The 27942-nt window shown below is 37.0% G+C and overlaps 1 protein-coding gene across 3 annotated transcripts in view; it reads right to left on the bottom strand.

Moving 5' to 3' along the window:
* The window catches only part of FBXW7 (F-box and WD repeat domain containing 7), a 112285-nt gene that overhangs the window by 7899 nt on the left and 76444 nt on the right, over positions 1–27942 (bottom strand). For all 3 annotated transcript variants that reach the window (XM_083367422.1, XM_083367423.1, XM_083367424.1), the window contains 7 exons: positions 25402–25543; positions 20409–20543; positions 11610–11733; positions 10908–11044; positions 6917–7030; positions 4727–4908; positions 3143–3368 (listed from right to left, as the gene is read on the bottom strand). In XM_083367422.1, coding sequence (XP_083223548.1) covers positions 3143–3368; positions 4727–4908; positions 6917–7030; positions 10908–11044; positions 11610–11733; positions 20409–20543; positions 25402–25543 — 1060 coding nt within the window. The remainder of the gene's footprint in view (positions 1–3142; positions 3369–4726; positions 4909–6916; positions 7031–10907; positions 11045–11609; positions 11734–20408; positions 20544–25401; positions 25544–27942) is intronic.

Raw genomic sequence — 27942 nt, forward strand, 5'->3', positions numbered from 1 at the left:
GACTATGAAAGGAAAAGAGCAGGCAGAGCAGTACAAGAGGGAAAGATGAAGAGATGAAGAAGATTTTATTTTACTCTCAAGCTTGATGGACTTTGCTTAAAACTTAAAGTGAAAGTGCGTCACAATTGTAAGTAAAAGATGGCGGCTAAACCTCCCCCTAGAACTTTTCGGAGTGCTGGAAATTCTCCGGTGCAACAACAATCATTACTGCAGGCGTTGCATTCTCCTGATGTATTGACTTCGAAGGATCTTGAAAAACATACCCAGTTAATTCTGGAGTCAATGGGTGCTAAATTTGCACAGATGGAGGAGAAATTGGAGAAATTGGAGCAGAGAATGGAAGAAAGGATGGAACAGAAACTTAGAGAGATGAAGGCAGACATTTTGTCCTCAGTGCATAAAGTTGCTAAATGTGTGGAGGTGCTGGATGACCAAGTGCAAGACTTGACTCAAAAGAATGCTATATTAGAAGCAAAAGTTTTGGAAATTGAAGATTTAAAAGACAAAATGGATAGTGAACAGAGTCTGGCCCAATTTTACCAGATGCAGTTTGCTGTGAGAATTAGAGGCCTAAAAGAGAATATTAAGGAAGATTTAAAGCAGCTGGTTTCTGAGGCTTTTGAGGGGGTATTGAATCATCCAGCATCTGAAATAAAACAAGGTATGGACAAAGTGTTTCGTGTGAATTCGTGGATTGCTAAACAGAGAAAGTTGCCTAGAGATGTGGTGGTTTATTTTGTAAAAAGGGAAGTTAGAGATGAAGTTATACAAGCTGCCTATGATACCAAAGTTGTGATTGCTGGTCAAGAAGTTTTGGTTCTAAAAGAAATTCCTCCAAAGATTTTAAAGAGAAGGAAGGATTTTATTTTTCTTGTGCAAGAGCTCAAGCAAAGGGATATAAGGTTCAGATGGGAGATCCCAGCTGGGCTGAGCTTCATGTATGATGGCAAAAGGTACTGTTTGGGTAATGTGAAGCAAGCGCATGACTTTTACAACAATGTTTTAAATGTAACCCCATCAACACTTCTGGAAGCTGCAGAGGGATCTGGAGAAGGAGAACATCAAGAGGATGAAGATGGACTGATAGACGAGAAGGGTACAGGAGGAGTTCAAGCTGCAACTCTTTTGGATGATATTAGAGAACAGAGGGTGACGCGTGCTGCCTTAAAACGCTCAAAAAAGACAAAAAAATAAGACCAGCAGAAATCTATGGAACTTCCACAATATACTTATAGACAAGTGGTAGTTGTGTTTTTAAAAGTTTTGGGATGATATGTATGGTAATAGAATCTTTAATTTGGAATTAATGGACAATTCATTACAGAGGAAGAGGAAGAAAGTTTTGTGGGTTAATGTGGGTTAATTTGTGTAAGAACTATCTATTATAGTCTATTTTGGCTAGAGAGGTTAATAGGGATAGGTGTTTGTGATGTGTAAATGAGAATATGTTTAGGTAATAGGGAAATGTGGAAGAACATAGATGGGAATGATGCTAGTTTTCTTTTATTTTAGTTTTTTATATATATTTAGTATTGTTAAGGATTGGTTTACTTTATATAAGCTAGAGAGTGATGGATTTTAGAGTTTATAATTGTTAGTATATGATTGTTTATGATTGCTTTTTAGATATATACCTTGTATTTTGCTCTGGGAAGTCGGAGGGGGGGGAGGGGGGGAGGAGGGGAAGTAGAGGGGGGGAGGCAGGGGAGGGAGGAGGGAGAGGGGGAGGGGGGGAGATAGGGGGGAGGTAGGGAGGGGAGGAGGGAGGGGGAAGGGGGGTTTCTTAAAGGAAAATTGTATTTTTTAAAACTTTTCAATAAAAAAAAAAAAGCCATTTGTGGTCCAAAGAAGCTTGTACAATAATAATTTTGCTAGTCTTTACGATATTAGAAAACTCTCTACAATATATGTAGAAATGCTGATGACGTTCTATTATTAAACTGGCTTTCAATAAAGTCTAAATCAGTGGTTATGCACAGCATGCTATGACAAAAGTTTAATTGTTAAAAAATGTGACTTCAAAAGCTATAAATCAGATTCTCTAATTTTCACAATACAATTGAAAAATAACAAAAAATTAACCGTTAAAATAATTTCATGCTTTTCTGCTTTTTGTACCATGTACAGTAGACATGAATCCAATAAATGAATGATGCAATAGTCGTCTATTAAATTGGTTTAAAAATTCATCTCAATGTTTAAAACAGTTAAATTTGATTAAATGAAGCAAACAAATCAATAAACTTTCTATTTTACAAGAAATTATATGTTTAAATAAGTGCATGAAAAGGAAGACAATTAAAGTATAACTTCAATATAACTGTTTTGCAAAGCACTTTCTTCAAACACGAGTTCCACTATTTCATGGTTGTTATAATTTATTTCTTGTAATGACAAAAATATCTTTGACACTCTAAGACAGGGGTGTTAAACTGCCGGCCCGCAGGCCGGAGCATCACAGAGAAACCACGCCCATCCCATTTTCGGCAATGGGAAAAAGTTCCGATACGCCGCGCAATGTCACGTGACGTCGCAAGTTTGACATGCCTGTTCTAAGAAATGCTTTAAATGTAAATAGACATTTATTGTCATTAACAGATTTAATAACCCATCCAATTAAAAGTACTATTCATTTTTTTCCATTTAGAAGATATATTTAAAACCTGCAGAGTTCATCTAAAATCTTTTACTCAATTCATTAGTAACTTATTAAAAAAATTCTTTACAGATCTTTCTGTAACACAAGAGAACACCATAATAATACATAATAAACATCCCTATTCATTCTCAGTGGTTATTATTAATTGCATAAATCAAATTATTCAATCTTAAAAGATATGCATTAAATTTAGCTCTATGAACTAAATTTAAGAAACTTATCTCAAATATATGGATGTGTAGTCAGAACAGCTAGCATATGTCAGATGATCTGGTCTGAATTCTTATAAGACAAATGGCTATGCTCTGATTTTTAATGTCATAATGTAACACAAAAGATTAGATGAATAGGGAAAGGAAGAAAAAGGAAAATACAGAATGCATAGACCAAATAATTTGATCCCATTAGTTGCCAATACTGTACTGGTTGCACCAATTAATTACTCTTGTTGAATACTGAAGGCACTTAGTACAAAACACTTACCTGTAATGAATAGACTCTATTAGTATGCCCTTGCAAGGTGTGTAGACAGGTTTCAGTTTCTGGATCCCAAACTTTGACCATGAAATCATAAGCTCCACTAACAACCCTCCTGCCATCATATTGTACACATCGGACTGCAGCTACATGACCCATCAGAACATGTAAACACTGGCCTGTTTCTATGTCCCAAACTCTCAGGGTGGCATCTCGAGACCCACTGACAACTCTAGGAAGTGGAAAAATAAAAATAATGTGGCTGTTTTAGCAGTATTTAGTCCAGATTAAGCAGGAGGTATGTTTAAGCAGACATTTAAATCGACCCAACTCATAGGTAGGATGATAAAAACTATTTAACTGAAATATTACAACCAAACTTTTTAGGCTGAAAAAGAAAATATATTTGCAGGAAGTTCTGAGATTTCAGAAATAGATTGTCTTCATCACGAGATGGAATTTAGTAACAAATTAAAATATAAAGACTCAGATTAAGACTCTTAAAATGTGTCCTCTAAAAATCTTTATATAGGTAGTTCTCGAATTATGACCACAATTGAGCCCAAAATTTATGTTGCTAAGCAAGACAATTGCTTGAGTTTTTTGCCCCATTTTATGACTTCTGTTGCCACAGTTGTTAAGTGACTTACTGTAGTTGTTAAATTAGTAACATGGTTGTTAAGTGAAACTGGCTTCCCCACTGACTTTGCTTGTCAGAAGGTCACAAAAGGTGACAAAACGCCCCGGGACACTGCAATAGTCATAAATATGAACAAGTTGCCAAGCATCTGAATGCTGATCATGTGACCATGGGGATGCCCGAAAAGTCATAAGTGTGAAAAATAGTCATAAGTCACTTTTTCAGTATTGTTGAAACTTTGAATAGTCATTAAACAATTGGTTCTAAGTTGAGGACTACCTATATTTTTCTTCTATTTAATATCACATTATTTTACTTTAATGGAACACCTGATTACAAAATATTCATATTGATCATGATCCCAGGTTTAAACTACCTGCATGCATCATACCTTTTAATAATGAACTGAAAGTAGCTGCTTCTGTATATTGATCTCCTTATATTTTAATATCTTTTTAATATCTACTGCTAAGCTTGTAAGCCGCCCTGAGTCTTCGGAGAAGGGCAGGATATAAATGGAATTAAAATAAATAAATAAAATAAATAAATCTTGACTTAGAAACTATAACTGTCTACCTTCTTTGTAAGAAAATGTGCAAAGTGCTTAGTACAAATAGATATTGCAGTAGAATAAAAGAAAACGACAGGAAGAGCCTTTATATTGAATAATTAAATTGAGCGGTATTCTATCTCATCTTTTAGTATTCTTTTTTGCATCCTTCTTTTTCTTAGGAAACTTTTTGTTTTTGATTTTCCTGCATTTGTACATAAATGAAAGAATAAAATGTATAATGCATAATAGTTTATTTATATTTACAAGTTGTCTAATATTTTTCTATTAAATATAAAACTTCAGTACAACAAAACTATATATAGTACATTAAAATAATACTTAAATATCAGAGTATGTTTGTTACATTTCAAACAAAGTATGCAAGATAAATGCTTACCTTTTTTCATGGAGATGCATGCAACGCACTGTTGAGGTATGCCCATATAATGTATGTATACATTCTCCAGTCTCTGCATTCCACACTTTGAGGGTCCGGTCTGTAGATCCACTGATGATTATATTGTCCCTCATCTGTGAAGACCAGACTCCACCTGTATGTCCAACAAGTGTTCTTAAACACTGAAAATAGACAATTAATCTGGTTATCATTTAGACAAAGTTGACAAATGACAGATGAACTAGTATGTTATTATTGCACATAGTAATATTCTGCATTCTTCAGGCTGATACCTGAAATAGGAAACTCAGCCATGTGGTAACATCAATGCAATAATTTTCTAGTGCCCTCACTGGCCTTCTTCAATTGTCCTATTATAGAGAAATGGATTACTGGAACTGTACTAGCAAGTCAGCCATGATGCATTCAAATACATACTTGATTTGAATCTGACACTGGAACAGCATAAAGCTGTATGTTATTGCAATATGTACAAGAAAGAAAAAGCTTGCTTTTTCATGTTACTGCATCTTCAAACACTGTTTTTTGTTGTTGTCCAGGAATAACTTATATCCCTGGAGGAGGGGCTCATGGGTTGTTGGAAGGGTTCATAATTCTAGGAAAGTAAGACTAGAATTACAGTAGTCTCTATACTTACACTACAGATCTATATTATACTACCAAGACGGATTGATATATTAATTTGAACCAGCAATTGAGGAGATAATTTCATGCACAAATTCCATATGGATTATCTTAAATTACAGTGTGAGAGAGAGACAGACAGACATAGATAGAACTAGAGATAGACAGTGTTACTTGAAAATAGCTTTTAATTTTTTTTGCTTGAATAATTCTAAAAGATTCATAATCTTTATAAACTGCAACTCATACAACATTTTGGCCAGTGACCTAATTTTAAAAGCTAAAGTGTGGCTGGTATATACAGTGTTTGCCCTTTGCCTTGGTGGTTAGGAAAATATTCTGAATGGCCTCATTGCTTCTTTGAACAATTTCTGCTACTAATTTTAGTTGTGTATTCCAAGTGCTGGGAATATAAAAGGCAATTTAATTGAAATTGGAAAGTGCACAGTATTTTAAATATAATGGTTTTCAAATAGGTATTTCCCAGACTGTAATAAATGAAAGGGGTTAAATTTTTACTAATGCTGAATTTGGTTTGGCTTAGTAGCTTAAAGGCCACCCTAGAGGTAGTCTTAATTCTAGTGAACAGTGCTAAATGAATTAGATACATCATCTTCTGAATAGGAGACACACACGTTATTGTAAATAAACATATTTATTTAAGTATTATTTGAATTAAATTAAATACCGCATTCTATCTGTAACATTGCATTTTTTCTGTTTATGCACTACAATTATGTTAAATCATTTAGGGTGGGGGGGACAGGATATCAGCTATGTGGGAATGCGAGAACGGCTAACATGCTGCCAGTGACAATACTGGATTCACATAAAAGAAAGGTAAAGGTAAAGGTTCCCCCACACATGCATGCTAGTCGATTCCGACTCTAGGGGCCAGTGCTCATCTCCGTTTCAAAGCCGAAGAGCCAGCGCTTGTCCAAGGATGTCTCTGTGGTCATGTGGCCGGCATGACTAGACGCCAAAGGCGCACGGAACGCTTTTACCTTCCCACCATTCTAACTGCTAGGTTGGCAGAAGCTGGGACGAGTAACAGGCGCTCACTCTGCTACGCGGCACTCGGGATTCGACCCGCCAAACTGCCGACCTTCTGATCGACAAGCTCAGCGTCCTAACCCACTGAGCCACCGCGTCCCTAAAAGAATAGTACATATGTACAATATATGAGGTTGATATCCACTTCAAGATTACAGTGATCAAGTAACACTGCTCAAGAGGTAGTTCACAGTTTTGCATAATAAATTATGGATTATGGACCTTACATTATGGACTTTACAACCTCAGGCTTTGGGTTTCGTTCCCCATCTTGCATGATGGCCTGCTCTGTTATAAAGCAGAATACCACATTCCATATATTAATAAGGGAACTCTGGTTTAAAATGGGAGTGAAGTGAATAGAAAAGTGCAGAGATGAAATAGAACTATGCATTATGAATACCAGATTGAGCTACAGAAAGCATATTTTACAAAGCAAAGAACATATTTAGGATGAACTTTATTAAAATGCAGTAAACATATTTGATTTACCTTTCCTGTAACTGCTGACCAAACCTTTAATGTATTATCATCAGAACCACTGACTATTCGGTTACCGCAGAACTGTAGACATGTGATTACATGATCATCATGACCTTTGAGCACCTAGCAATATAAAAAACACATCTCAAACAAAAACAGAATTGATTATACCATTAAAATAAAAATGGTAGTTATGTTTTTTAATTAGGATATATTTCTCCTGATATTACAAAACATGTTTTTATTTAGTTTTCAGCTGTTTAATCCAGTTTACCTATGTGAACAAGTAGCAATCAACTCATAGCAATATTGTAATACATAACAAGATTTATCTTTCCATGCTTCGTTCTAGTACCATTTTGCTACTTTTAATTGTGACTCCATTTTGTGCAAGCCTTTCCATATATACAGACTTTTCCAAATGGGCAACATTACAAATTCAGCTGAGTCTGTTGACTTTTTACTAACCTGATATCTGAATTTCATTACTCATTGGAGTGGAAAAGAAGAAAAAAGAGGCAATCCCATTTTTAAATTAGACAAAAAGATTTGGCTCAAAAAGCATTCTCCACTGTTCATTGGTGAAATCATTTACATACTTTTTTCCATAAAAATTAAAATGGCATTCACAAGCTCTATGTAAACTTCCATATGTTCACATTTGCATACGCAAGTTCCTTACTAGTTCTTCCTTTAGAGGAACTAATAGATCTAAAGTTGCTTAATTTTATAGGACTGAATTACATGCCTGCAGACAATGCTGTGATTTAACATAGATTAAAGAATGCTATTTTTCCTTTCTGATAAGCCCCAGTAACATCCCTCAAAAATTTCTGTATCTTAATCAAACATTTTGAAGACAAATCTCTCATATTATGGCTTTTGAAAATATTGTAATAAAATAATGCCTATCTGAATTGCTCTCCACTCAGATATAGCAACACAGTTTTCATTGAGCCCTACCGTTATGGGCTAATCTAGATCTTAGATACAAATAAATTTAACTGAAAAGGCCACAAAATTAATGTCTGTAGCAATTATTTACAGAGCAGTATATTTGGCAGTATGATTTTTCTATTAGTACAATCTGGCAATATTAAATTTACTGTTCATTTTCATCTTTATAACATATTAAGGTAGGACACATATATATTCTTTGAAGATTCTTGCAGCAATCTGTTGAGGTTTGAAAACAACTGGAGATTTTGCTTTTCAATCTAACTGTTATTCTCCTAGTTCAAATTATTTAGTACTTAATCTTTCAGATATCATGACCAAAATTCAAGTTCCATAATAGTATTAACCGTAATACTATTAAGTAGCATATATTTACAGTCATACTCAATACACATTGATCTGCAGGTATAACTTAAGTTGATGCCTTAGCATATTAAAAGAGCACCTTTAACTGTTTGCATACTACACAAAACGATAATACCATTGCAACTGATGATTTGTTATATCTTGCATGCTATAATTTGCCTTGTTTTTAGAAATATTTGTTAATTGTAGAAGTCCCTAAAAAAGCAAGTATCTCTGAGTCCTTCGGGAGAAGGGCGGTATAAAAATTAAATTAAATAAAATAAATAAATAAAATGTTTAATTATTTATTGTAATGGGCTAGTTCTATTTAATCTTATTTTTTAACTTTTGTACATTGTATTTTTATTGTATTTTATTGCCCTGTACACCGCCCTGAGTCCTTTGGGAGAAGGGCGGTATAGAAATTAAATTAATAATAATAATTATTATTATTCCTGTTAGGGAGCCTCTGGAAGGAAGAAAAGCCAGAGAGACCAGTAAGGTATAGACAAGATTCCATTATTCAAAAAAATTGATGTGCCCTGAACAGTTTTACCTATTATAATTTCTAACTTGAATTTCTCAATAATTAACATTGAAAACTGAACACAGCTCACTTTTAAATTCAATTTTTGTTGACTGTGAAAATTATTTTAAAAAGTCTTTATTGATTAGCCCTTGGGCCATATAAAGTGCAAAGTTCCAGCAATAAATTGTTACTAAAATTTGATAAAAGCAATTTAAAATGGAATTTGATGAAATACAATTTAAAATGGAATTAGAATAAAATACGATTTAAAATGAAATGATAATAAAATACAATCTAAAACGAAGTTGTAATAGTGTACAATAATTTAAGATATAGATTAAAATATGATAAAATTATATTTTGGAGTCGCCCTTGCAATCTCCCCCAATCAGTCCCACATATGCAGATCTCAACCGAACCATTTTGTTTAGGTACTGTGCTACGTTAAATGTTGTTTTCAAGTTCTGGCCAGACATAAGGTAAGTTATTTTGATATGGGGATCCCAATGGGTCATTTGTTTGGTATATAAAGATTGCCGGCGGGTAACGCCCAGGGGGAGGGCCTTCTCAGTGGGTGCGCCTGCCCTCTGGAACCAGCTGCCCGTAGAGTTGAGGACTGCCCCTGACCTCCTTTCATTCCGCCGGGACCTGAAGACCTGGCTCTTCGAGCTCTCTGGCCCAGGCTGAGAATTTTAACTTTAATTTTAATTTTAATTGGGGTTTTTATTCTCTCAGGGACTACCGGTATTATAATCTTTTTAATTGTTTTTAATTTTTGTATTTCTTGTTTTAATTCCCTGTAAACTGCCCTGAGTCCTTCGGGAAAGGGCGGTATACAAATCCAAATAAATAAATAAATAAATAAATAAATAAATAAATAAATAAATAAATAAATAAATAAATAAATCCAAATAAATAAATCCAAATAAATAAATAAATAAATAAATAAATACCAAGATACCTGTCTCTCACCCTCTTATACAGGCAACAGTCAAATAGGATGTGAGCCAGGTCTTCTACCTCTGCCGCCCCAAAATGCAGAGACGCTCATTGTAGTGTATAACATAAAATCTCCCATATCTGACCATTGTGTCAAGCTGTTCAAATCTCGCTCGTGTAAATATCTCCCTAAGATGTTTTGGGAGTTGTAACTTCAAATAACTGTCTACTTGGAAAGTACGTTTGTATGTACTCAGCCATTTCAAGTTACCCACCATACCAAGGATAGCTATATCAGTTTGTGCTTCTATATCCTTAATTCTTTGGGCAACTCTTTTTTTGGATTGTTCTCCTGTTACGCAAGAGACAGGAAGGCCACAGCTTCTTACAAAATTTGTTAGTTTGGTGATCCAGGAGATTTGTGATTGTGGTTTTATTTGCTCTATTAGACATAACTTGGGGAGTCTATCAGTCTTCATTTCATTAACTTTGCACCAGTAGTTATAAGCTCTAATTTTAGATAATGCATGGATTGTATGAATTCCCAATTCAGCTCTAACTGCTGCAGCAGATGTTCTTGGATCTACACTCAAAATACATCTCAAATGCTGGGACTGTGTTTGTTCTAAGACTGTGGTTGAGTAAAGACCCCAAATTTCTGCTCCATACAAGAGCATTGTGGTAACCTTAGCCTTATAAACCTTGATTAATGGGGCTAGGGGCCCTGCGTAACTATGGTTCTTTAGTTTGAGTAGTAAATTCAAATGGGCTTTTGCTCTAAATGTACTCAGTTGATGATGGCAGACCCAAGATCCAGTCTTGGAAAAAGTTATGCCCAAATATACAAAGGTGTTAACCTGTTCAATTGGTTCACCATCTAATTGCCACTTATGTCTCTGATGGTTTCTTCCAAACACCATTATTTAACATATAAAATGGAAGCATTTATACTTTTTGTATATGATATGCTAAATTGCATGTATGCATTAAAATGGATGTAACTGCCAGCATATCAAGAAGTAACAAACTTGTTTTGAGCTGTAATACTTATAACGTGAGAGAAAAGATAATACAAAATACTGAACCTGAACAAATTATCTGAAAATTATTTGCAAATTATCTGAACAAAGTTAGATTCTTAAATATTGAAAATAATCAGAACAGACCAATACTAAGATGTGATTTTACTATATTTATAATATAATAGTCTATTCAAGAATGGTTCGTTACCTTCGGAGATTTAAGTTCACCTCGCCGCCAGTTAGTATCAATTCTGTGCTGCCTGATGTAAGCACTTTTCCATGGGCTATGAATAAAGCCTGGCTTTATTACTTTTCTCCTCTTGATATGTAAAGGTTCATCAATTCCTATATATTTTAAGCAAACCCAAAATGATGTTAATTGTATGTTTCATTACCCTCCCTTTCTAAAATGATAAACTATTGCCAATTGTGTAACATTCTTAGTGATGTCTCACCTATTTGTCATGCAACTCAAAACTATTCTATCCTCCATTCAATTTATCATAAAGCCTTATACTACAACCCTTATTTACCTCTGTTATTTCAAATGTCTCATTTAAACTTTTTTAATTAAATATTTACTATTCCCTGTATAATAACTGAGCTGCTGTTCCTCATTTTCAAGCTTTATATATGATCTGGAGGAACATGAGGCACATCTCTTTCGTTTTTTTTGAATCTACAAAAAAAAAAAGGTTCAGCAACACTCAGTTGAATTCGTGTTGAATTCTAGTATTCCAGCCTTGAATACCAGAATTTATATTTATTGGCTTGTTTGATTTACCATAGCAAGTTAACATATATTTGGAACTGTTTTTTTTGGTGAAATATAAATATTCAAAATAATGATCTTTCCATAACCAAAGACATTTTTTCAATGACTCTCAGAACTTAAAAATTTTAACTTTACCTTCTTCTCTGCATTTCTCTCTCCATAGAAGATTGTCTTCTGCCAGAATTCTCCAGTATCGACATGTTTGTGCTGCCTGCAGCAAGTCCTTGGGATCCAGGAAAGAAAGCACATATAGAGCCAGCTACAAAAATTTTAAAAAAAGTGGAAGTTGAAACTCATTGAAATAATTAGGTAATTTACTATGCCTTGTATATTCACTTATATAATCAATAAGGAATGATTATAACAAACACAACATGCATAATACCTATATCTTGCCAACTTCTCCAAAATGCCAAGAAACATCCTTGAATTTGAGAGGTTTCTACAAATACTACCTACTGCTACTACTGATGTGGAGTCCTTGGTACTCTCTGTTTGCTTGTGGATGTTTCATTACCCTGCTGGGTAACATCTTCAATATGAGTATGAATAGGGTTTGCACCTGGATTAATATTCAGTAGCTTGCCCTGCCAGTTTTGGTGAGGATGTGGTTTTGTTGTTGGTAGTTCTTTGATTAGAGTATTGTTTTCTGCTTGATTGTTTCTCTGATGGAAATTCCAGCTTATCTGGTATTATCTGATGTGTTATGATTTCTTGTTTCCTTCTTAGTTTTTGTATTGTCTTGTTTGAATGATGTCTAAATATGGTTTATTTCTATGTGTCTACTTATGGCTGATTTGTCTGAATGCTAAGCTTTCAGGAATTCTCTAGTGTTTTTGGATTTAGACTGATCTAGGACACTCACGAACCAGCTTGCTCATGAGCCAAATTATAGCCAAAAGACTATAAAAAAGGAGATCCACATTAGACACAAAACCAGCTAGGTGATCTTGTGCTCAATTAGAATTTTTTGCACTCTTAGCAGCAGCATTAAACACCACAGGATTTACTATAGAGATCCAAGAAAACATAAGGCAACAATCATACCAGAGATCAGAAGAATTCTGAAGCAGAGCCAATTCAAAGTAGAGGATAGAGCAACCCTCAAAAACCTGAAGAAGGACCAAACCATCACATCCTCCCAGAAAACAAAGGCCAACTATGATTATCATGGACAGAATGCATACAAAAATCCAAAGAATTCCTGAAAGACAAAGAAACTTACATCTCAGTAAATACCAACCCAACACTGCACAAACCAATTAAGAGAACCCTCAACAACCTAACCAAGAAAAGTCAAATAAAAAAGAACAGTGGTGGATGAAAAGCGGTGGACTCATCCTGCCACTCTTCTATGGACATCCAAAAATACACAAGCTGACATACTTCTTTGTCTAATTATATTACCAGGGATCCCAACATACAACATTGCCAAAGAATTTATAAACAAGTTTGGATATCTTTGGATAGTTTCAACTCTCCATTATAGTGCCTCCAGAAAATCAAAGAGCTAAAAATAGACGCTCATGAAATTATACTTTCAACATCATAGCATTTATATGTCCATAGATCCAGAACTAATGGCAGCAGCACTACACAACATGCCCAACCTAACCAAATACACTAAGATCAAAATACCTAGAAATCATGGATCTCATAAACTTCTGCCTAACTACCTACTTTCATTTTGATAAATAAATATATTAACAAAACAGAGGAATACCCATTGGATCACCACACTCAGGACTCATAACAGAGATTATAATTCAGTGTCTCAAAACTATAGCAATGCCATACATGTGGCCAAAACTATGGAACTGATATGTAAACACCACCTTCATCATAATAAAAAGAAACAACTAGAGAAGATACACAATCAACATCTTCAAAGTAATAAATTTAACAAGGGAAGAGGAAAAATACCAAGACACTAGCACTCCTGGATATCTTCATCAGCAGAGGAAACAATGCAAATTAGAAATGTAATTCTATTGAAAAATAACCCACATTAACTAAGTGCTCCAGTACTAAGCAACAATCTATCCTCACACAAGACAATCTGTATAAGAATGCTATACTGCAGCAGCACAGAACACCAGAAAAAGGAAAGACTGCCTATACCACAGGTCGGCAACCTGCGGCTCCGGAGCCGCATGCGGCTCTTTGAGCCGTCTCTTGCGGCTCCCAGCCGCCCGGTGCGTGCGCACCTCTTCCAACGGGCAGTGGTGCGCGCGCACCTCTCCAAATGGAGAGTGGCACCGCCCGTTTGGAGAGGTGCACGCGCACCTCCCCGAATGGGCGGAGGTGCGCGCGCACCTCCCCAAACCTTTGGAGAGGTGCGCGCGTACCTCCGCGCAAATGGGCAGCGGTGCCGCTCTTTCAGGAAGCCTGCCTCGGCCCGTCTGTGAAGCTGCCGAAAGCGGCAGCTTAGCAGACGGGCCGCGGCAGCTTCCGCAAAGAGCGGCGCCCCTGCCCATTCCGAGAGGTGCGCGCGCACCTCTCCGAACGACCGGAGGTGCGCGCGCACCTCCCCAAACCTTTGGGGAGGTGCGCGCGTACCTCCGCGCGAACGGGCAGCGGTGCCGCTCTTTCAGGAAGCTGCCGCTTTCGGCAGCTTCCTGAAAGAGCGGCGCCGCTGCCCCTTCGCTTTCGGCAGCTTCCTGAAAGAGCGGCGCTGCTGCCCCTTCGCACGGAGGTACGCGCGCACCTCCCCAAAGGTTTGGGGAGGTGCGCGCGCAACTCCCCAAAGGTTTGGGGAGGTGCGCGCGCAACTCCCCAAAGGTTTGGGGAGGTGCGCGCGCAACTCCGGTCGTTCGGAGAGGTGCGCGCGCACCTCTCGGAATGGGCAGGGGCGCCGCTCTTTGCGGAAGCTGCCGCGGCCCGTTTGCTAAGCTGCCGCTTTCGGCAGCTTCACAGACGGGCCGCGGCGGGCTTCCTGAAAGAGCGGCACCGCTGCCCATTCGCGCGGAGGTACGCGCGCACCTCCGGTCGTTCGGAGAGGTGCGCGCGCACCTCTCGGAATGGGCAGGGGCGCCGCTCTTTGCGGAAGCTGCCACGGCCCGTCTGCAAAGCTGCCGAAAGCGGCAGCTTTGCAGACGGGCCGTCGCCATCGGGCAACCGGGAACCGGTTCCATCTCATTTTTTTAAAAATGGCAGCCGCGTGCGTCCGCGCATGCGCAAAAAACCTTTTTGCGCATGCGCGTGCATGGACACACGCACGCGGCTCCCTCTTTTTTTAATTTGTGATGGAACCGGTTCCCAGTGGCTCTTTTTCTTTTTTAGGTTGCCGACCCCTGGCCTATACGATAACTTCCAACAAAATAGATACCCCTACAACTTTATCAGAGTACCTGACCACTCAACCTATTATAATCCAACTAACACAAGCTAGAAAACGGATAACACTACCATACATCAAAAACATCTCAGAAACAACCAAAAGACAATTACAACAACACATCACCGTAGCACAAAAATTAAATAAACCCCTCCCAAATATCTTCAGTAAATGACCTAGCAGCCCAAGAAGACAAAACAGGAGCCATTTATAACTTATAGTTATAAGTGCTAATGCTATAGTGTAAGGAGTGTAAGAGCCACCAAATGACACAGAGAAGTAGAAAACTAGCAGAGTATCCATGAATACCAACTAGCTGTCAGAAGACATATGAAAACTCCTTAATCTCACAACACATAGTTACATTCAACCATAGCTTCAATTGGGAAACTGTGAGCATCCAAGGTAAATCCAAAAATGCTAAGGAATTCCTGGAAGATTGGGATTTAGACAAATTAATAGACACACAGAAATAAAGCACATTTACTCTCCATTAAAGAGAGACAGTGAGAAAGCAAAAAAGGAAACCAAAAGACCAGAACACATCCTCTTCAGCAGCCAACATCCAGATAAGCAGAGATTAATACCATATAAAACACTTATGCACTTATCCTTAATCAAGGAACTACCAAGGGGTAAAAACAACAACACATATCTACCAAAACTGGTAGGGGAAGCTATTGAATATTAATCAGGGAGCAAATCCATACTCATTCACACTGATGATGTTACCCAGGAGGGTAATGAAACTTCTGCAACCAACCATGCTCAGAAAGCACCAAGGACTCCACAATTCAACCCTGAACTACATACAGTCTCCTCTATTGGTACTACTGATGTATTTCAAATCACCAGGTTATGTTAAAAATAAAATAGTAGAACAGACTATAATTTCTGAGAATCTTAAGTGGAATTTCTATATAAACACTAAGAAGAGTTGAAGACCTAATTTAAAGCAATGGATTTGATAAGAATGGTTTCTGAGGAAAACAGGCTTGCAGCATAACTGCACAATATAACCTGTGATTCTAATTATTTTGTTGAAAATAAATGACAAGTTCATTTATGAGGTGATTCGGAGTTGTAAACTCTCTAACAATATCATATTGACCTTATTTGTTTAATGAAGCATTATATATTTTGGTCTGCTTGATTTAATCAAAAATATTTATAGTTCTCCACTTCAATTTTCTTTAGTTCTTAATTTGGTCATTTATGCTGTGTAAAATGTGCATATTGTCCTAAATATCCTTAATAGCATTCAAGATATTTTAATAGGCTAAAAACCTAATTCAAAGCAATTATATAAAGAAAAAAATGAGAACATGATTGGAAAGAAACAGTTCATAACTGAAAAAATATAAAAGAAAAAAACTAATATATTTTACACTCAAATCGTAGAAATGGAAAACAACAATCATCCTGAAAATTAGGACAAATTATAAGCAGTGGTGGGATTCGGCCAGTTTGCACCACTTCGGCAGAACCGGTAGCTAATTTTTTGTTGCCCAGGCCCAGAATGGACTTCCGGAAATGGCATCCACACAAAGAATCAGTTATTCACATATTTGAATCCCACCACTGATTATAAGGTAGTAGTTCTAAATCTACTTTATTGTAGTAGGTCTAAAATAAAATTGTAAAATCTAAGACTCAAAAAACTTCCACTGTAAGGGATAAATATAAGTGCAAGGAGAGTAACTTAGAACAAATTCAAAATATTTCTGAACTAATCATAATCCTGTCTTCTCAACTCAGGCAGGTTTAGAAAATCAGAGTTAGGGGCCATTAGAAATTACATTTTGGATATAAAATAACAAAATGGATCCAAAATGAACGGCAAGTTTTTTTTTAGAGAATAAGGGGAATACTGGGAATATAATCTACTCAATTTTAGCAAAGTTTTTGATAATAACTCATCTGAGCCAAAGGCAAAGAAAGATATGATACTTCACAGTGCTTTACAGCCCCTCTCTAAGCGGTTTACAGAGTCAGCATATTGCCCCCAAACACCTGGGTCCTCATTTTATCAACCTTGGAAGGATGGAATGCTGAGTTAACCTTGAGCTGTGGTGAGACTTGAACTACCAAAATGCCAGCAGCCCGCAGAAGTAGCCTGCAGTACTGCCTTCTAAACACTGTGCCACCACGGCTCTTTACAAGCACCTGAAGGCAAGACAAGAAGTATTTCTATTTCTATTGAAGACAGTTGGACGAAAAATATCCTTGTAGAATCTAAGCAGAGAATATGGGACTGACATTCAGATAGACAGAAAACAGTACAGGTAGTCCTTGACTTACGACTGGTAGCTAAGCAACTGAAGTAGCAACAGACATCTTCAGGGCTAATGACCCAAATTTAAGTTCTAATGGCTGCTCCCTACACTCCACCCCCCCCCAGGAATAGGATTGTATTTTGGGTGCTTGGCCACTGGTACACATTTACAGCTATTTACAGTGTTCCCTGGTCATGTGACCACAATTAAAATGGGGGGGGGAGTTTGCTGCAAATCAGCAAAACCTCTGGTTTTGGGCAAAACAAGCTCATTAGCTAAAATGGGTTCACTTTATGACTGCAATGTTTGGTTAATGACCATGACATCCAAATTACAACTGCCACAAAAATTATAAAATCAGGTATGATCACATGACCCATTTAATGACTAGAATGTCTTAATATCACTCTAGCCTCAGTTATGCTTATAAATCGAGGACTACCTGTACTTCTGTAAGATTCTGTATACCTCACACAGAAAGCTCTTCTCCAAAGCCCAAATAGATTGTTTCCCTAACAGAGTGGGGAGGCAGGGAATGCTAGGGTCCCTTCTCCTAAGGAGGTCCATTTATTTATTATTTATTGATGGGATTTATATCCCGCCCTATCTCCTGAAGGACTCAGGGTGGCTCACAATAAAACATATAATAAGTACATAAATCAAGATAAAATGAAATTGAGAACATCAGTGCAATAAAAAATTAGAGAATTTAAAAATGAATTAAAAATACTAAATATAAATTAATTAAAATGCCTGTCAGTCTAGGTCAGCTTGGTGGAACAGGTGTGTTTTGAGGCCGCGGCGAAAGGATTGGAGGTTTTGGGCTATCCGAAGCTCAGGGGGGAGCTGATTCCATAGGGTTGGTGCTCCCACAGAGAAGGCCCTCCCCCTGGGGGTTGCCAGCCGACATTGCCTAGCTGACGGTACCCTGAGGAGGCCTTCTCATGAAGAAGGGCCTTCTCTGTAGTGGCTCCCTCCCTGTGGAATATCTGCAGAAATGTTATGGCCCCCTCAGAGGAGGAGGTTCAGAGAAGGAGGAGGAGTTGGAGCTTGGACCATCTGACAGGGAAGGCGCACCAGGGGCAGAGGACAATGCTGTCCCAAGCCCCTCAGACATTGGGGGAGGTGGTTGACCACTGCCTGCCTGCTTGCAGAAACACAGGGGAGAATTGGCTAATGACCAGCACTGGTGCTGATAGGCAGCCAATCTCCTCTGAGAAGGAACAGCTGCCTGCTCCATTTGATCCAAGGGCAAGGAGAGTGGAGCATAGGCAAAATTATACAGAATAGTGATGACAATTTTTCAGCTAATTTCACAAATTGGCAAAAAAAAACCCAGTTAATTGAAACATAAAGGTAACAGAAAGCATTCTTTGTAAAAATGGTGAACTAAAAAAAATAATTAAAACCTACTTGTCCACTTAATCTTTCCTTTGCAATTAATACTTAGCACATGTATTCCCTGTGACAACTTTATTGATATATTCTTCAAAGACACAGTAGACACCCTTCTTGAGAAAGGATTTTAAATAAACTGAATGTTTAATTTTTAGGCAAAAGATTTGAAGAAATAACAGCAGGGTCTTATATTTAAGCAAAATTATTTTTACTATAGAGAAGCTCAATCTGGCAAGAATGATTTACATATTTCTGGGGATTTACCAACTTTAGCTGTGGATTGGGTGGCACTTCCCCAATCAGAGCTAGCTCACAATATGCGTTTCTTTTGTGCTCAAGGAGCAGATGACCTCTTTGGTTAGGAAGGTCTTTGTACATATTCAACTGATGGGCCAACTGCACTCTTTCCAGGATTGGGAGGCCCTCCTCATAATCACTCATGCCTCAGTCCATTCCCACTAAAAGCACTACAATATGTTCAACAGGAAACTATCCTTGAAAAGCACTCAGAAAGTACAACTGTTACAGTATGGGTTGGTGCCAGCTGTAGCATGGTACCTTCCTGTAACACTATAACAGGTAGTCCTTGAGTAATAATTATTTGTTTAGCAACTGTTTAAAGTTACGACGGCATTGAAAAAAATGACTAACTGCTCCTCACGACTTACGACCGTTGCAACATCCCCATGGTCACGTTGATCAAAATTCAGGCTCTTGACAAGTGGAATATATTTACAATGGTTGCAGCATCCCAGTGTCATTTGCAACCGGCGTCTGACAAGCAAAGTCAAGGGGGAAGTCAGATTTGCTTAATGACTGCATGATTCACTTAATACCTGCAGTCATTTGCTTAACAACTTTGGCAAAAGAGTCGTAAAATCTCACATAGCAACTGAAATTCTGGTCCCAAATATGGTTGTAAATTGAGGACTATCTGCATACAAGTTGTATTAGTTACCAGTAGGCTTGTGAATTCAATTCAAGGTGCTAATTGTTATCTAACGTGTCCTTCATAATACAGAAACAGGACTGGTTGTATCCTATTATGTCTGCCTATTTGGTAAGATCCAATAAACTCAGCATGTTTTGGGTCTCATATATTAAACAGGGTCACCTCATGAAGGGTGTTGTCTCTCTCATTGTATATATGTCTGCTGGAACATTTCCCTCAACATCTGCACAAACCCAATGTTATCTGCCTTCAAGAAAGTGCTGAAGATCAGGCTCTTTCTGCAGGCAGTAAGGTAAGGCATAAAGAGTAGTACCCTTTAGTATGGGTGAATATTTTGTAATTGCGTGCCCCCCCCTCCATGGTTGTAAGAATTTTGTTTTAACTGTTCTACGGATTTAAACCTTGTGAATTAATCAGAATGATGTGTGAATAGGTGGCCACAAAAACTGAATAAATGAATGAATAAGACTTGTCTATGTTTAAGATTGAAATAAAGATTTGTATGCTTGAATAAATAGCTTCTCTGTCTACTTAATTCAAGGAGAATCCTAACAAACTCTACAAGAGATTATGTCATACCTAATGAAACTAGTCCCTCCAGGAAAGACAATATCCAACTTCGGGAAGCTAAATGCTAACAAGATAGAAAGTATTTAATCTAAATAATTTTAAATCAGTTGTAAAGCTTCAAGAAAATTACAAATAAAAAATAATGTAACAAAGCAGCCTGGGACATACAATAAGTTAGTCAATGAAATAAAGTCATTGGTCTTGCAAGCATTTATTTAAGCTAAGAACTACATTATTAAATCATAGCAGTGTTCACCTTCCAAACTTTTTTAACACCAATTAGCACTGTTATGCTGAAAATATTGAGGACTATAATTAGTTAGGAAATGCTTAAGGGTGGCAAATGATATATTACATAGTCAAACAGTACCCAGAGCCCAATATTAAATAAGAATCCTCACCTCTTTGGGGAGCAAGGAAATGAAATCTCGTTGAAACTGGGGTTCAATCACTTGCATCATATGCTTCACTTGGGTAGGTTCACAACTATCAATCAATTCATCTAAGGCAAGCAACTTCTCCGGTCCACTCCAGCTCTGAGAGATACAAAACTGTATTTACTTTCACACTACTGTTTCAATAAACTGTAGCTAGAAAAACTTGGTAATATTTGGAAATTATTAAAATAAACTCTTGAAGTAAAAAAAAATCTTATTTCATTTAATCATTTAAATTCATTGGTCTATCTCCAGTTGATTTAGGCTGGCATACAATAAACAAAAAACAGCAAGAAATATTAAATCAATAGGCACCCTAGAGTGAAATACTCCACTAACTAATGCCACAAAACAAAACAGGGGCCATTAATTATGACAAATATCAACCCCAGGTTGAGACTAGAGCCAGATTTTCAAGGCTTTCTGGAACCATACCACCGGTGGTACTTTGGCAACTGGCCAGCGATACGTGACAAGTGTAGCGGGGAGGGGAATGAACTGAAGTGGCGGCAGCACCGCACAAACCTGAAGGACAGACAGCTGGAGCTGCAGGGCTGGGCAAAGCCCAGGATCACCGCACACAGCTACAGAAGATCGGTGCTTCTGCAGGGTTATAGGGGCTGGGCAAAGCCCAGGATCGCCACACGCTTCTGCAGGGTTGCAGGGGCAAGACAGAAGCGCCAGGATCGGCGCTTCCGGTGCACACGGAAGAGACAAGGGGGGGAGAGAGGAGAGGCTATAAAAGGAGGTTTTGGCAGGAGAGGAAGAGAAAAAAAGACAACAGGAGAAAGAGGAGGGGACTGCAAAATAGATATGGAGAAGCACAGCCTTGAGAGGAATCAGCTGAAGGTGCACGGAAGAGAAGAGGAGGAGGGGAGAGAGGAGAGGCTATAAAAGAAGGAGAGAAAAAAAGAGGATATAAAAGAGGGAGAGGAGAGGATATAAAAGAAGAGGGGAGAGAAGAGAGGATATAAGAAGGGGAAGAAAAGATATAAAAGAAGGCAGGAGAGAAGAGAGGATATAAGAGAAGGAGGGGGAGAGAAGAGAGGATATAAAAGAGGGAGGAGAGAAGAGACGATATAAAAAGAGTGAATCTGGTTTCCCCATTGACTTTGTCAGAAGGTTGCAAAAGGGGATCACATGATCCTGGGACACTGTGACCATCATTTATATGAATCAAGTTGCCAAGCATGCAAATGTAGATTGACCCTGGGGATGCTGCAATGGTCATAAGTGTGAAAAATGGTTATAAGTCACTTTTTTCACTACCGTTGTAACTCTGAACAGTCACTAAGCGAACTGTTAAGTTGAGAACTACCTGTCCTTTATCACTCCCCCCCCCCTTTTTTAGTCATGTTTTTGACACCTTGCTAGACGACTGGTGGTACTCGAATACTGCCATATCCTAAAAGTGGTACAATCTGTGAAAAGGTTGAAAAGCCCTGATCCAAAGCACCTGAAGGCAGGACAAGAAGCAATGGATGGAAATTTATCAAAGAGAAATCCAATCTAAAACAAAGGAACAATTTCCCTGACAATGAAAACAATCAGTGAACTGGTTTGCCTCCAAAAGTTTTTAAGACAAGATTGGACAGCCATTTGTTCAAAATGGTATAGTGTCTCCTGCTTGAGCAGGGGGTTGGACCAGAAGAACTGCAAAGTCCCTTCCAACTTTTTATTCTGTTCTATTATTGATTCCTGAAGTTAGCAATGAAAAATGCCACATATTCAGTCTTTAAAATGTATTTCCTTAAACATACTTACAAGCATAGATTGTTATATTGTATTATGGTTTATAGGAAGGATTCTTTCAACAATCAAAAAGTATAATTTGAGATTTAGGGCTATGTAATTTGCACACTGACTATAAACAAGGTCATTTTTATATGGAGTCAGAAAATAATTTGAATGATATTTAAATCTGAGATGGTTAAGTATTTTATACGCTTGTTTTGATTGTATGTAAATTCTGACAATTAACTGTCAAATACCCAAACATGCAAGATATTACTGAAATTTCTTCCTTATAATTAAGATACATATTAATAATTGAATTACGGTAGTTCACCTTTCTATACTTCAGAAAACTCAATTTTGGGACTGTTAGTCTACTTCACATGTCTTTGGAAAGTAAAAAGTGAACAAATGTTCATCTAAATTCTATTAGTAAAGTGACTCTTGTTAAACAATCTTATTAAATAATAAATTAAAAACTGTAATGTACTGTGTATTGACCATACTGAATTAACATTTACTTTGCTGCAAAACATATGTGCAGTTTTGAATTTAGTAACTTGATAGCATGACCTTTAGTGGAAATGACTTATCAAATGTTTCCAGTTTTTCTTAAGACAATCCTACATGGCTTGAGATACTTTGGTATTTTTCTTTACAAAATTGCTTCAAACTGTTGGTATTTTTGGACTATCTAGGTCACTGAACAAAATTTCAAATGAGTTAAAATCAGGACTTCAGCTTAGCCATTTCAAAATGTAAAATTTCTTCAGCTTCAATATTTTATTATAGATCTATGTGCTTAGCGTAATTATATACTACATAATCCATATTTAAGCTACAGATGATATTTAACTTGGACTATTGCAACACCAGCTGGTGTATGTAAGTCAGCTTTTAGAAATGACCTGGAAGATGTTGATTGGTCCAGAATGCAGGAAACACATTGTTTTGGGTGATGGTCCCATGACTACAAAATAGCACTTTTTCCCAAGTCATTGTACAGGTTACCATTAGGCTTCTGGGTTCAATTCAAATTGGTGCTTGTCACATGAGAAGTCTACTATGCTGTAGCAATAGAATGTATCAGATATACTTTTGCCAAACCTGACTGTCAGTCAGTTCTGAACATCTCAGGAGCGTTGGAAAGTTCCTCAATTTAAGCACCCAGGTTGCATTATGCTCTGCTTGCCCTAGAGCAGGCGTCAAACTCACATCACGTGATGTGTCGTGATGTATCACAACTTTTTTTCCATTGCCAGCAATGGGGTGGGTGCGGTTTTGTCATGATGCATCCGGCCTGCGGGCTGGCAGTTTGACACCCTGCCCTAGAGATATATGTAGCATATATATGTGTTTTTTTCTGTATTTCTTGCTTTGTTATATACCACCTAGAACCTTGTGACTCTTTAAAAAATATATATTTATTTCAAGAAAGTTGCATTAGGATGAGATTTTTAGGAAGCAGAAATCCTACATGGGACATTTTCTAAGATATTTAGGGAATGAAAATGCCTATTTAATAATAGGCATTTTTGTTCTTGAATAATATCAGAACAGAACAGAATAACAGAGTTGGAAGGAACCTGGAGGTGTTCTAGTCCAACCCCCTACTCAGGCAGGAGACAAATGGCCGTCCAATCTCTTCTTAAAAACTTCCAGTGCTGGAGCATTCACAACTTCTGGAGGCAAGTTGTTCCACCCATTAATTGTTCTGACAGGAAATTTCTCCTTAGTTCTATGTTGCTTCTGTCCTTGACTAGCTTCAATCCATCACTTCTTGTCTTGCCTTCAGGTCCTTTGGAGAATAGCCTGACTCCTTCTTCTTTGTGGCAGCCCCTGAGATATTGGAACACTGCTACCATGTCACCCCTCATCCTTCTTTTCAGTAAACTAGACATACCCAATTCCAGCAACTGTTCTTTATATGTTTTAGCTTCCAGTCCTGTAATCATCTTTGTTGCTCTTCTCTGCATGTTCATTGTTTGACTGTATATTTTTAAAAAACTTTTTGGAATTATATAATTAAGCTTATTCAAGAAATATTGATTTTACTATTATTCACTAATTTTATAACAATTCAACATAGCTAATAAGGATGATTGAATTTTAGTGGTTTTTTGGGTCTCAAGCTAGTATAGTATATGGTATATTATATGCTGAATTCACTTTTTAAATATTCAATGGCAGTAACTATATTCAACTACATTAGAGAAAAAAATAGAAATTACAATATGCTAATTTCTATGGATGAATGTTATTGCATTTTTTAAAAACCAGTATTATACACAAGGGTTTCTATATGAAATGTTTTTTAATTTTCTTTTTAATATATGAAAAATCTCAAAGAAGAAATAATCTTTCATTTAAATTTATAATTAAGATCTATAAAACTTTATCTTTTTTGATTATGTGCCATCAAGTCGAGATTAATTCATAGCAACCACCTAAGATAGATTTTGTCCATGACAATCTGTGTCTAACCTAGTCTTTCAATAGCGCAACCATCACCAATATAATTGAGTCCATCCACCTTGCTTTATACTTGGTACTGTGCCTTTAAAGATATTTAATTAATTTAATATATCTATAAAGGACCAATTAGATATATACTGCCTTGTAATGTTTTGACTTAGATTATTTAATAAAGATAATCAAAGAGGCACGGTGGCTCAATGGCTTAAAAGATGCTGGCAAAGGTCTGTACTCTAGCGGTTCAAGTCCTACCACTGCATGATGGAGTGAGCTCCCATCACTTGCCTCAGCTCCTGCCACCCTAGTAGTTTGATAGTATATAAATGCAAGTAGATAAATAGGTATCATTTCGGTTGGAAGGTAACAGGGCTCTGTGTTTCACCACATGCTCTGCAATGCAGTGTGATGTCATGCTGGCCACATGACCTCAAAAATGTCTTCAGACACCACTGGCTCCATGGCCTAGAAACAGAGATGAGCAGTAACCCGTAAAGTCGCTACGACTTAACAGACAAAATCCACGGGGACTTCTTTACCTTTACTTTTATTATAATCAAAAGACTGGGAAAAAGAAAAAAAGAGCAGGATACAAAAACACAGACTATTAATTTTCATTATTTTAAAAGAAGAGTAAAGAGAGAAAAGTGGTGTAACTTTGTAGTGAAATATTCTGCATTTGTTCTAATACAAAAGTCACAAAAAGGGCATTCTGAATTATTACCATTAGTTAGTTAAAGAAACTTATTACCTGAAACATTTTCAGCCATTCTTGAAGCCCAGTTGGTGGCTGGATAGATGTAATACGACGGCGTTGCTGCCCTTGACCATTGGCTGCTCTCAGATCTCCAAATGTAGTTGGTGTTGCTGAACAAGGCACAAGCCCAGTAGTGCTATGGCAGGGGGAATAATTCAGATTCCAGAAATATTTACTTCCATTAAATATAACGTTTTCTTTAGCAAGCTCAATTCTAATTATTTAAGTAAATTTCATTATTATTAGCACATTTTATGCAATCCTAGTTCCTTTACAAATTCAGTATTTTGATATTTTGTAAGGCTATGAAATGTCCAAAAAGGCTGTAATTAAACCCTATAAAATTAACAAAATGTGAGTCATGTGTAGCTTAATTTATTGAAGAAGGGATATTATCTATAAGCAGTAACAGGGAATCTGAAGTATTACTTTAGATGTATCAAAGGGCTTACACTGATTTACTAGTATTTTTGAGCTTCAGTTAAGTAGTCAAATTACTTTAAATCCCCAAACCCCTGGTGTTTATATAACAGTTTATAGTCAACTGGGCACTGCTAGGTAATATGCTGAATTTTAGCCATAAAACCTCAAAGTGAATTCATGTGGAAAGTGCAAACAAAAATAGAGCAAAAACAGCCACTGGGAATTAAAGGGAGTAGCACTATATATATAGGAAACTTGATTTTTCATAAATGAACAAATAAATCCCGCCCCCCAGATGCACATTTAAAAAGCTAAAGTAAATAAACCAATATAATTTGTCAGGAAGAATTAGTACATCCAGTTATCATGGAATGATGACTGTCCACTGAAAACAGAGTGGTAAAGACAGTAAGGAGTAAAATAACCTAGTTGAGTGTTTTACAGCTTATAGTATGCTCGGAAAGACAGAGGGCTGGCAATACTACCCAAAGTAGAAGCATAATGCACAAATATTTTCTTGCACCTTTACTTGTGAATAATGTGCAAGTGGTACTATGGCCATCAGTTAACAGTATCTTTATGTTTTGCCCATTTTATGATCTTTCTTGCCTCAACTGTTAAGTGAATCACTGCAGTTGATAAGTTAGTAAGCCAGTTGTTAAGTGAATCTGGCTTGTCAGAAGATCGCAAAAGGAGATCACATGAGCTTGGGACACAGCATAAATCTGAACCAGTTGCCAAGTATCTGAATTTTGATCACATGATCATGGGGATGCTACAAATGTCATAACTGTGAAAAACAATCATAAGTCTCATTTTTCAGTGCTGTTGTAACTTTGAACAGTCACTAATGAACTTTTGTAAGTCAAGGACTACCTGTATTAAAAATTAGAGCTAGGAAAATCTTCAAGTTTTAAAATAATTTTAACCTCTGTGTTATGTTATTGATTACAAGCATATTTCATACTGACTTGCCTTTGAACAGATTAAATTATGAAAAATACTTCACAAAATGTCTGAATAGCAAAAAAATTTGCTTAGAAATTCAAGGCTTTAACATAGTATTTCTAATCAGTGTATTTATTGCTAACATACTTTTGAATATTTAGCTGCTGACTTATTTCTTTCCCAGTTCTTCTGAGACTCAATTACTACAGGGCCACATATTTGAAAAACATTTGTGTAGAAATACTAAAATATATTTGAAAGAAAAATGGAGATATGGTTTTCTACTTTTAAGCATTTTCATTTAGAAGGACTTCAGGAAGTAGGGCTACAAATAAAACCTTCTGCTTCAGAGACTACAGTTAAAGAGACCAGAAGTCAAAAACATTCTAGATCAGGGGTCCCCAAACCCTGGTCCGTACACCGGTGCTGGGCCGCAACATGCCAGAAACCAGGCCGCACAAACAAAGCCCCATCCATGGGATGCAGGCAGCACACAAAACCATGTATTCTCCGGTCTGTGGAAAAACCTTTCTCCACACAACCGGTCCCTGGTGCCCAAAAGGTTGGGGACCTCTGCTCTAGAGGGATCAGTTATCTGATTCAGTGTATAAGATAGCTTTAACAGCATTATTTTATTATTTTTCATTACAATCTCCCGCTGAAAACAAAATTAGGATCTAATGTCTAATAAGGATGTCATTACAGTGCAAATTAAATTACTTCATTTTCATAGTTAAATTTTATCTCAAGATTATAATAATTCATTTATATTATCTATTATTTTCATTTGTCTAATAAAAAGTTCAAGGAATTTTTTGATTTTATTGGTACAGGCCACTAAATTATGTGAAATCAATTCCAAATATTCTATCTGTAATTCAAATCCAAAAAGTAACACTGCCTCATAGTAATATTGTCTTAAAATGCATTGTTTTATAGGAGCATCTATATTATTCCCCCCCCAAATTAGAAACCATTAGAACCAATTAGGCTAGAATGAAGAAGTTTTCATATTTTTAATATTAACTTCAGCCTCAATGTAAGTCCAGAGTCACACTTTTGTAAGCTGGGGGTGGGGGGTGGGGAGATACAAATATTTATCAGATTTATTTGCTGCCCATCTTGCAGTTCAGGAAACTCCGAGTACGACATTTTTTTTATTTC

Source organism: Vipera ursinii, assembly GCF_947247035.1.
Source record: "Vipera ursinii genome assembly, chromosome: 7".
Taxonomy (NCBI): Eukaryota; Metazoa; Chordata; class Lepidosauria; order Squamata; family Viperidae; genus Vipera; species Vipera ursinii.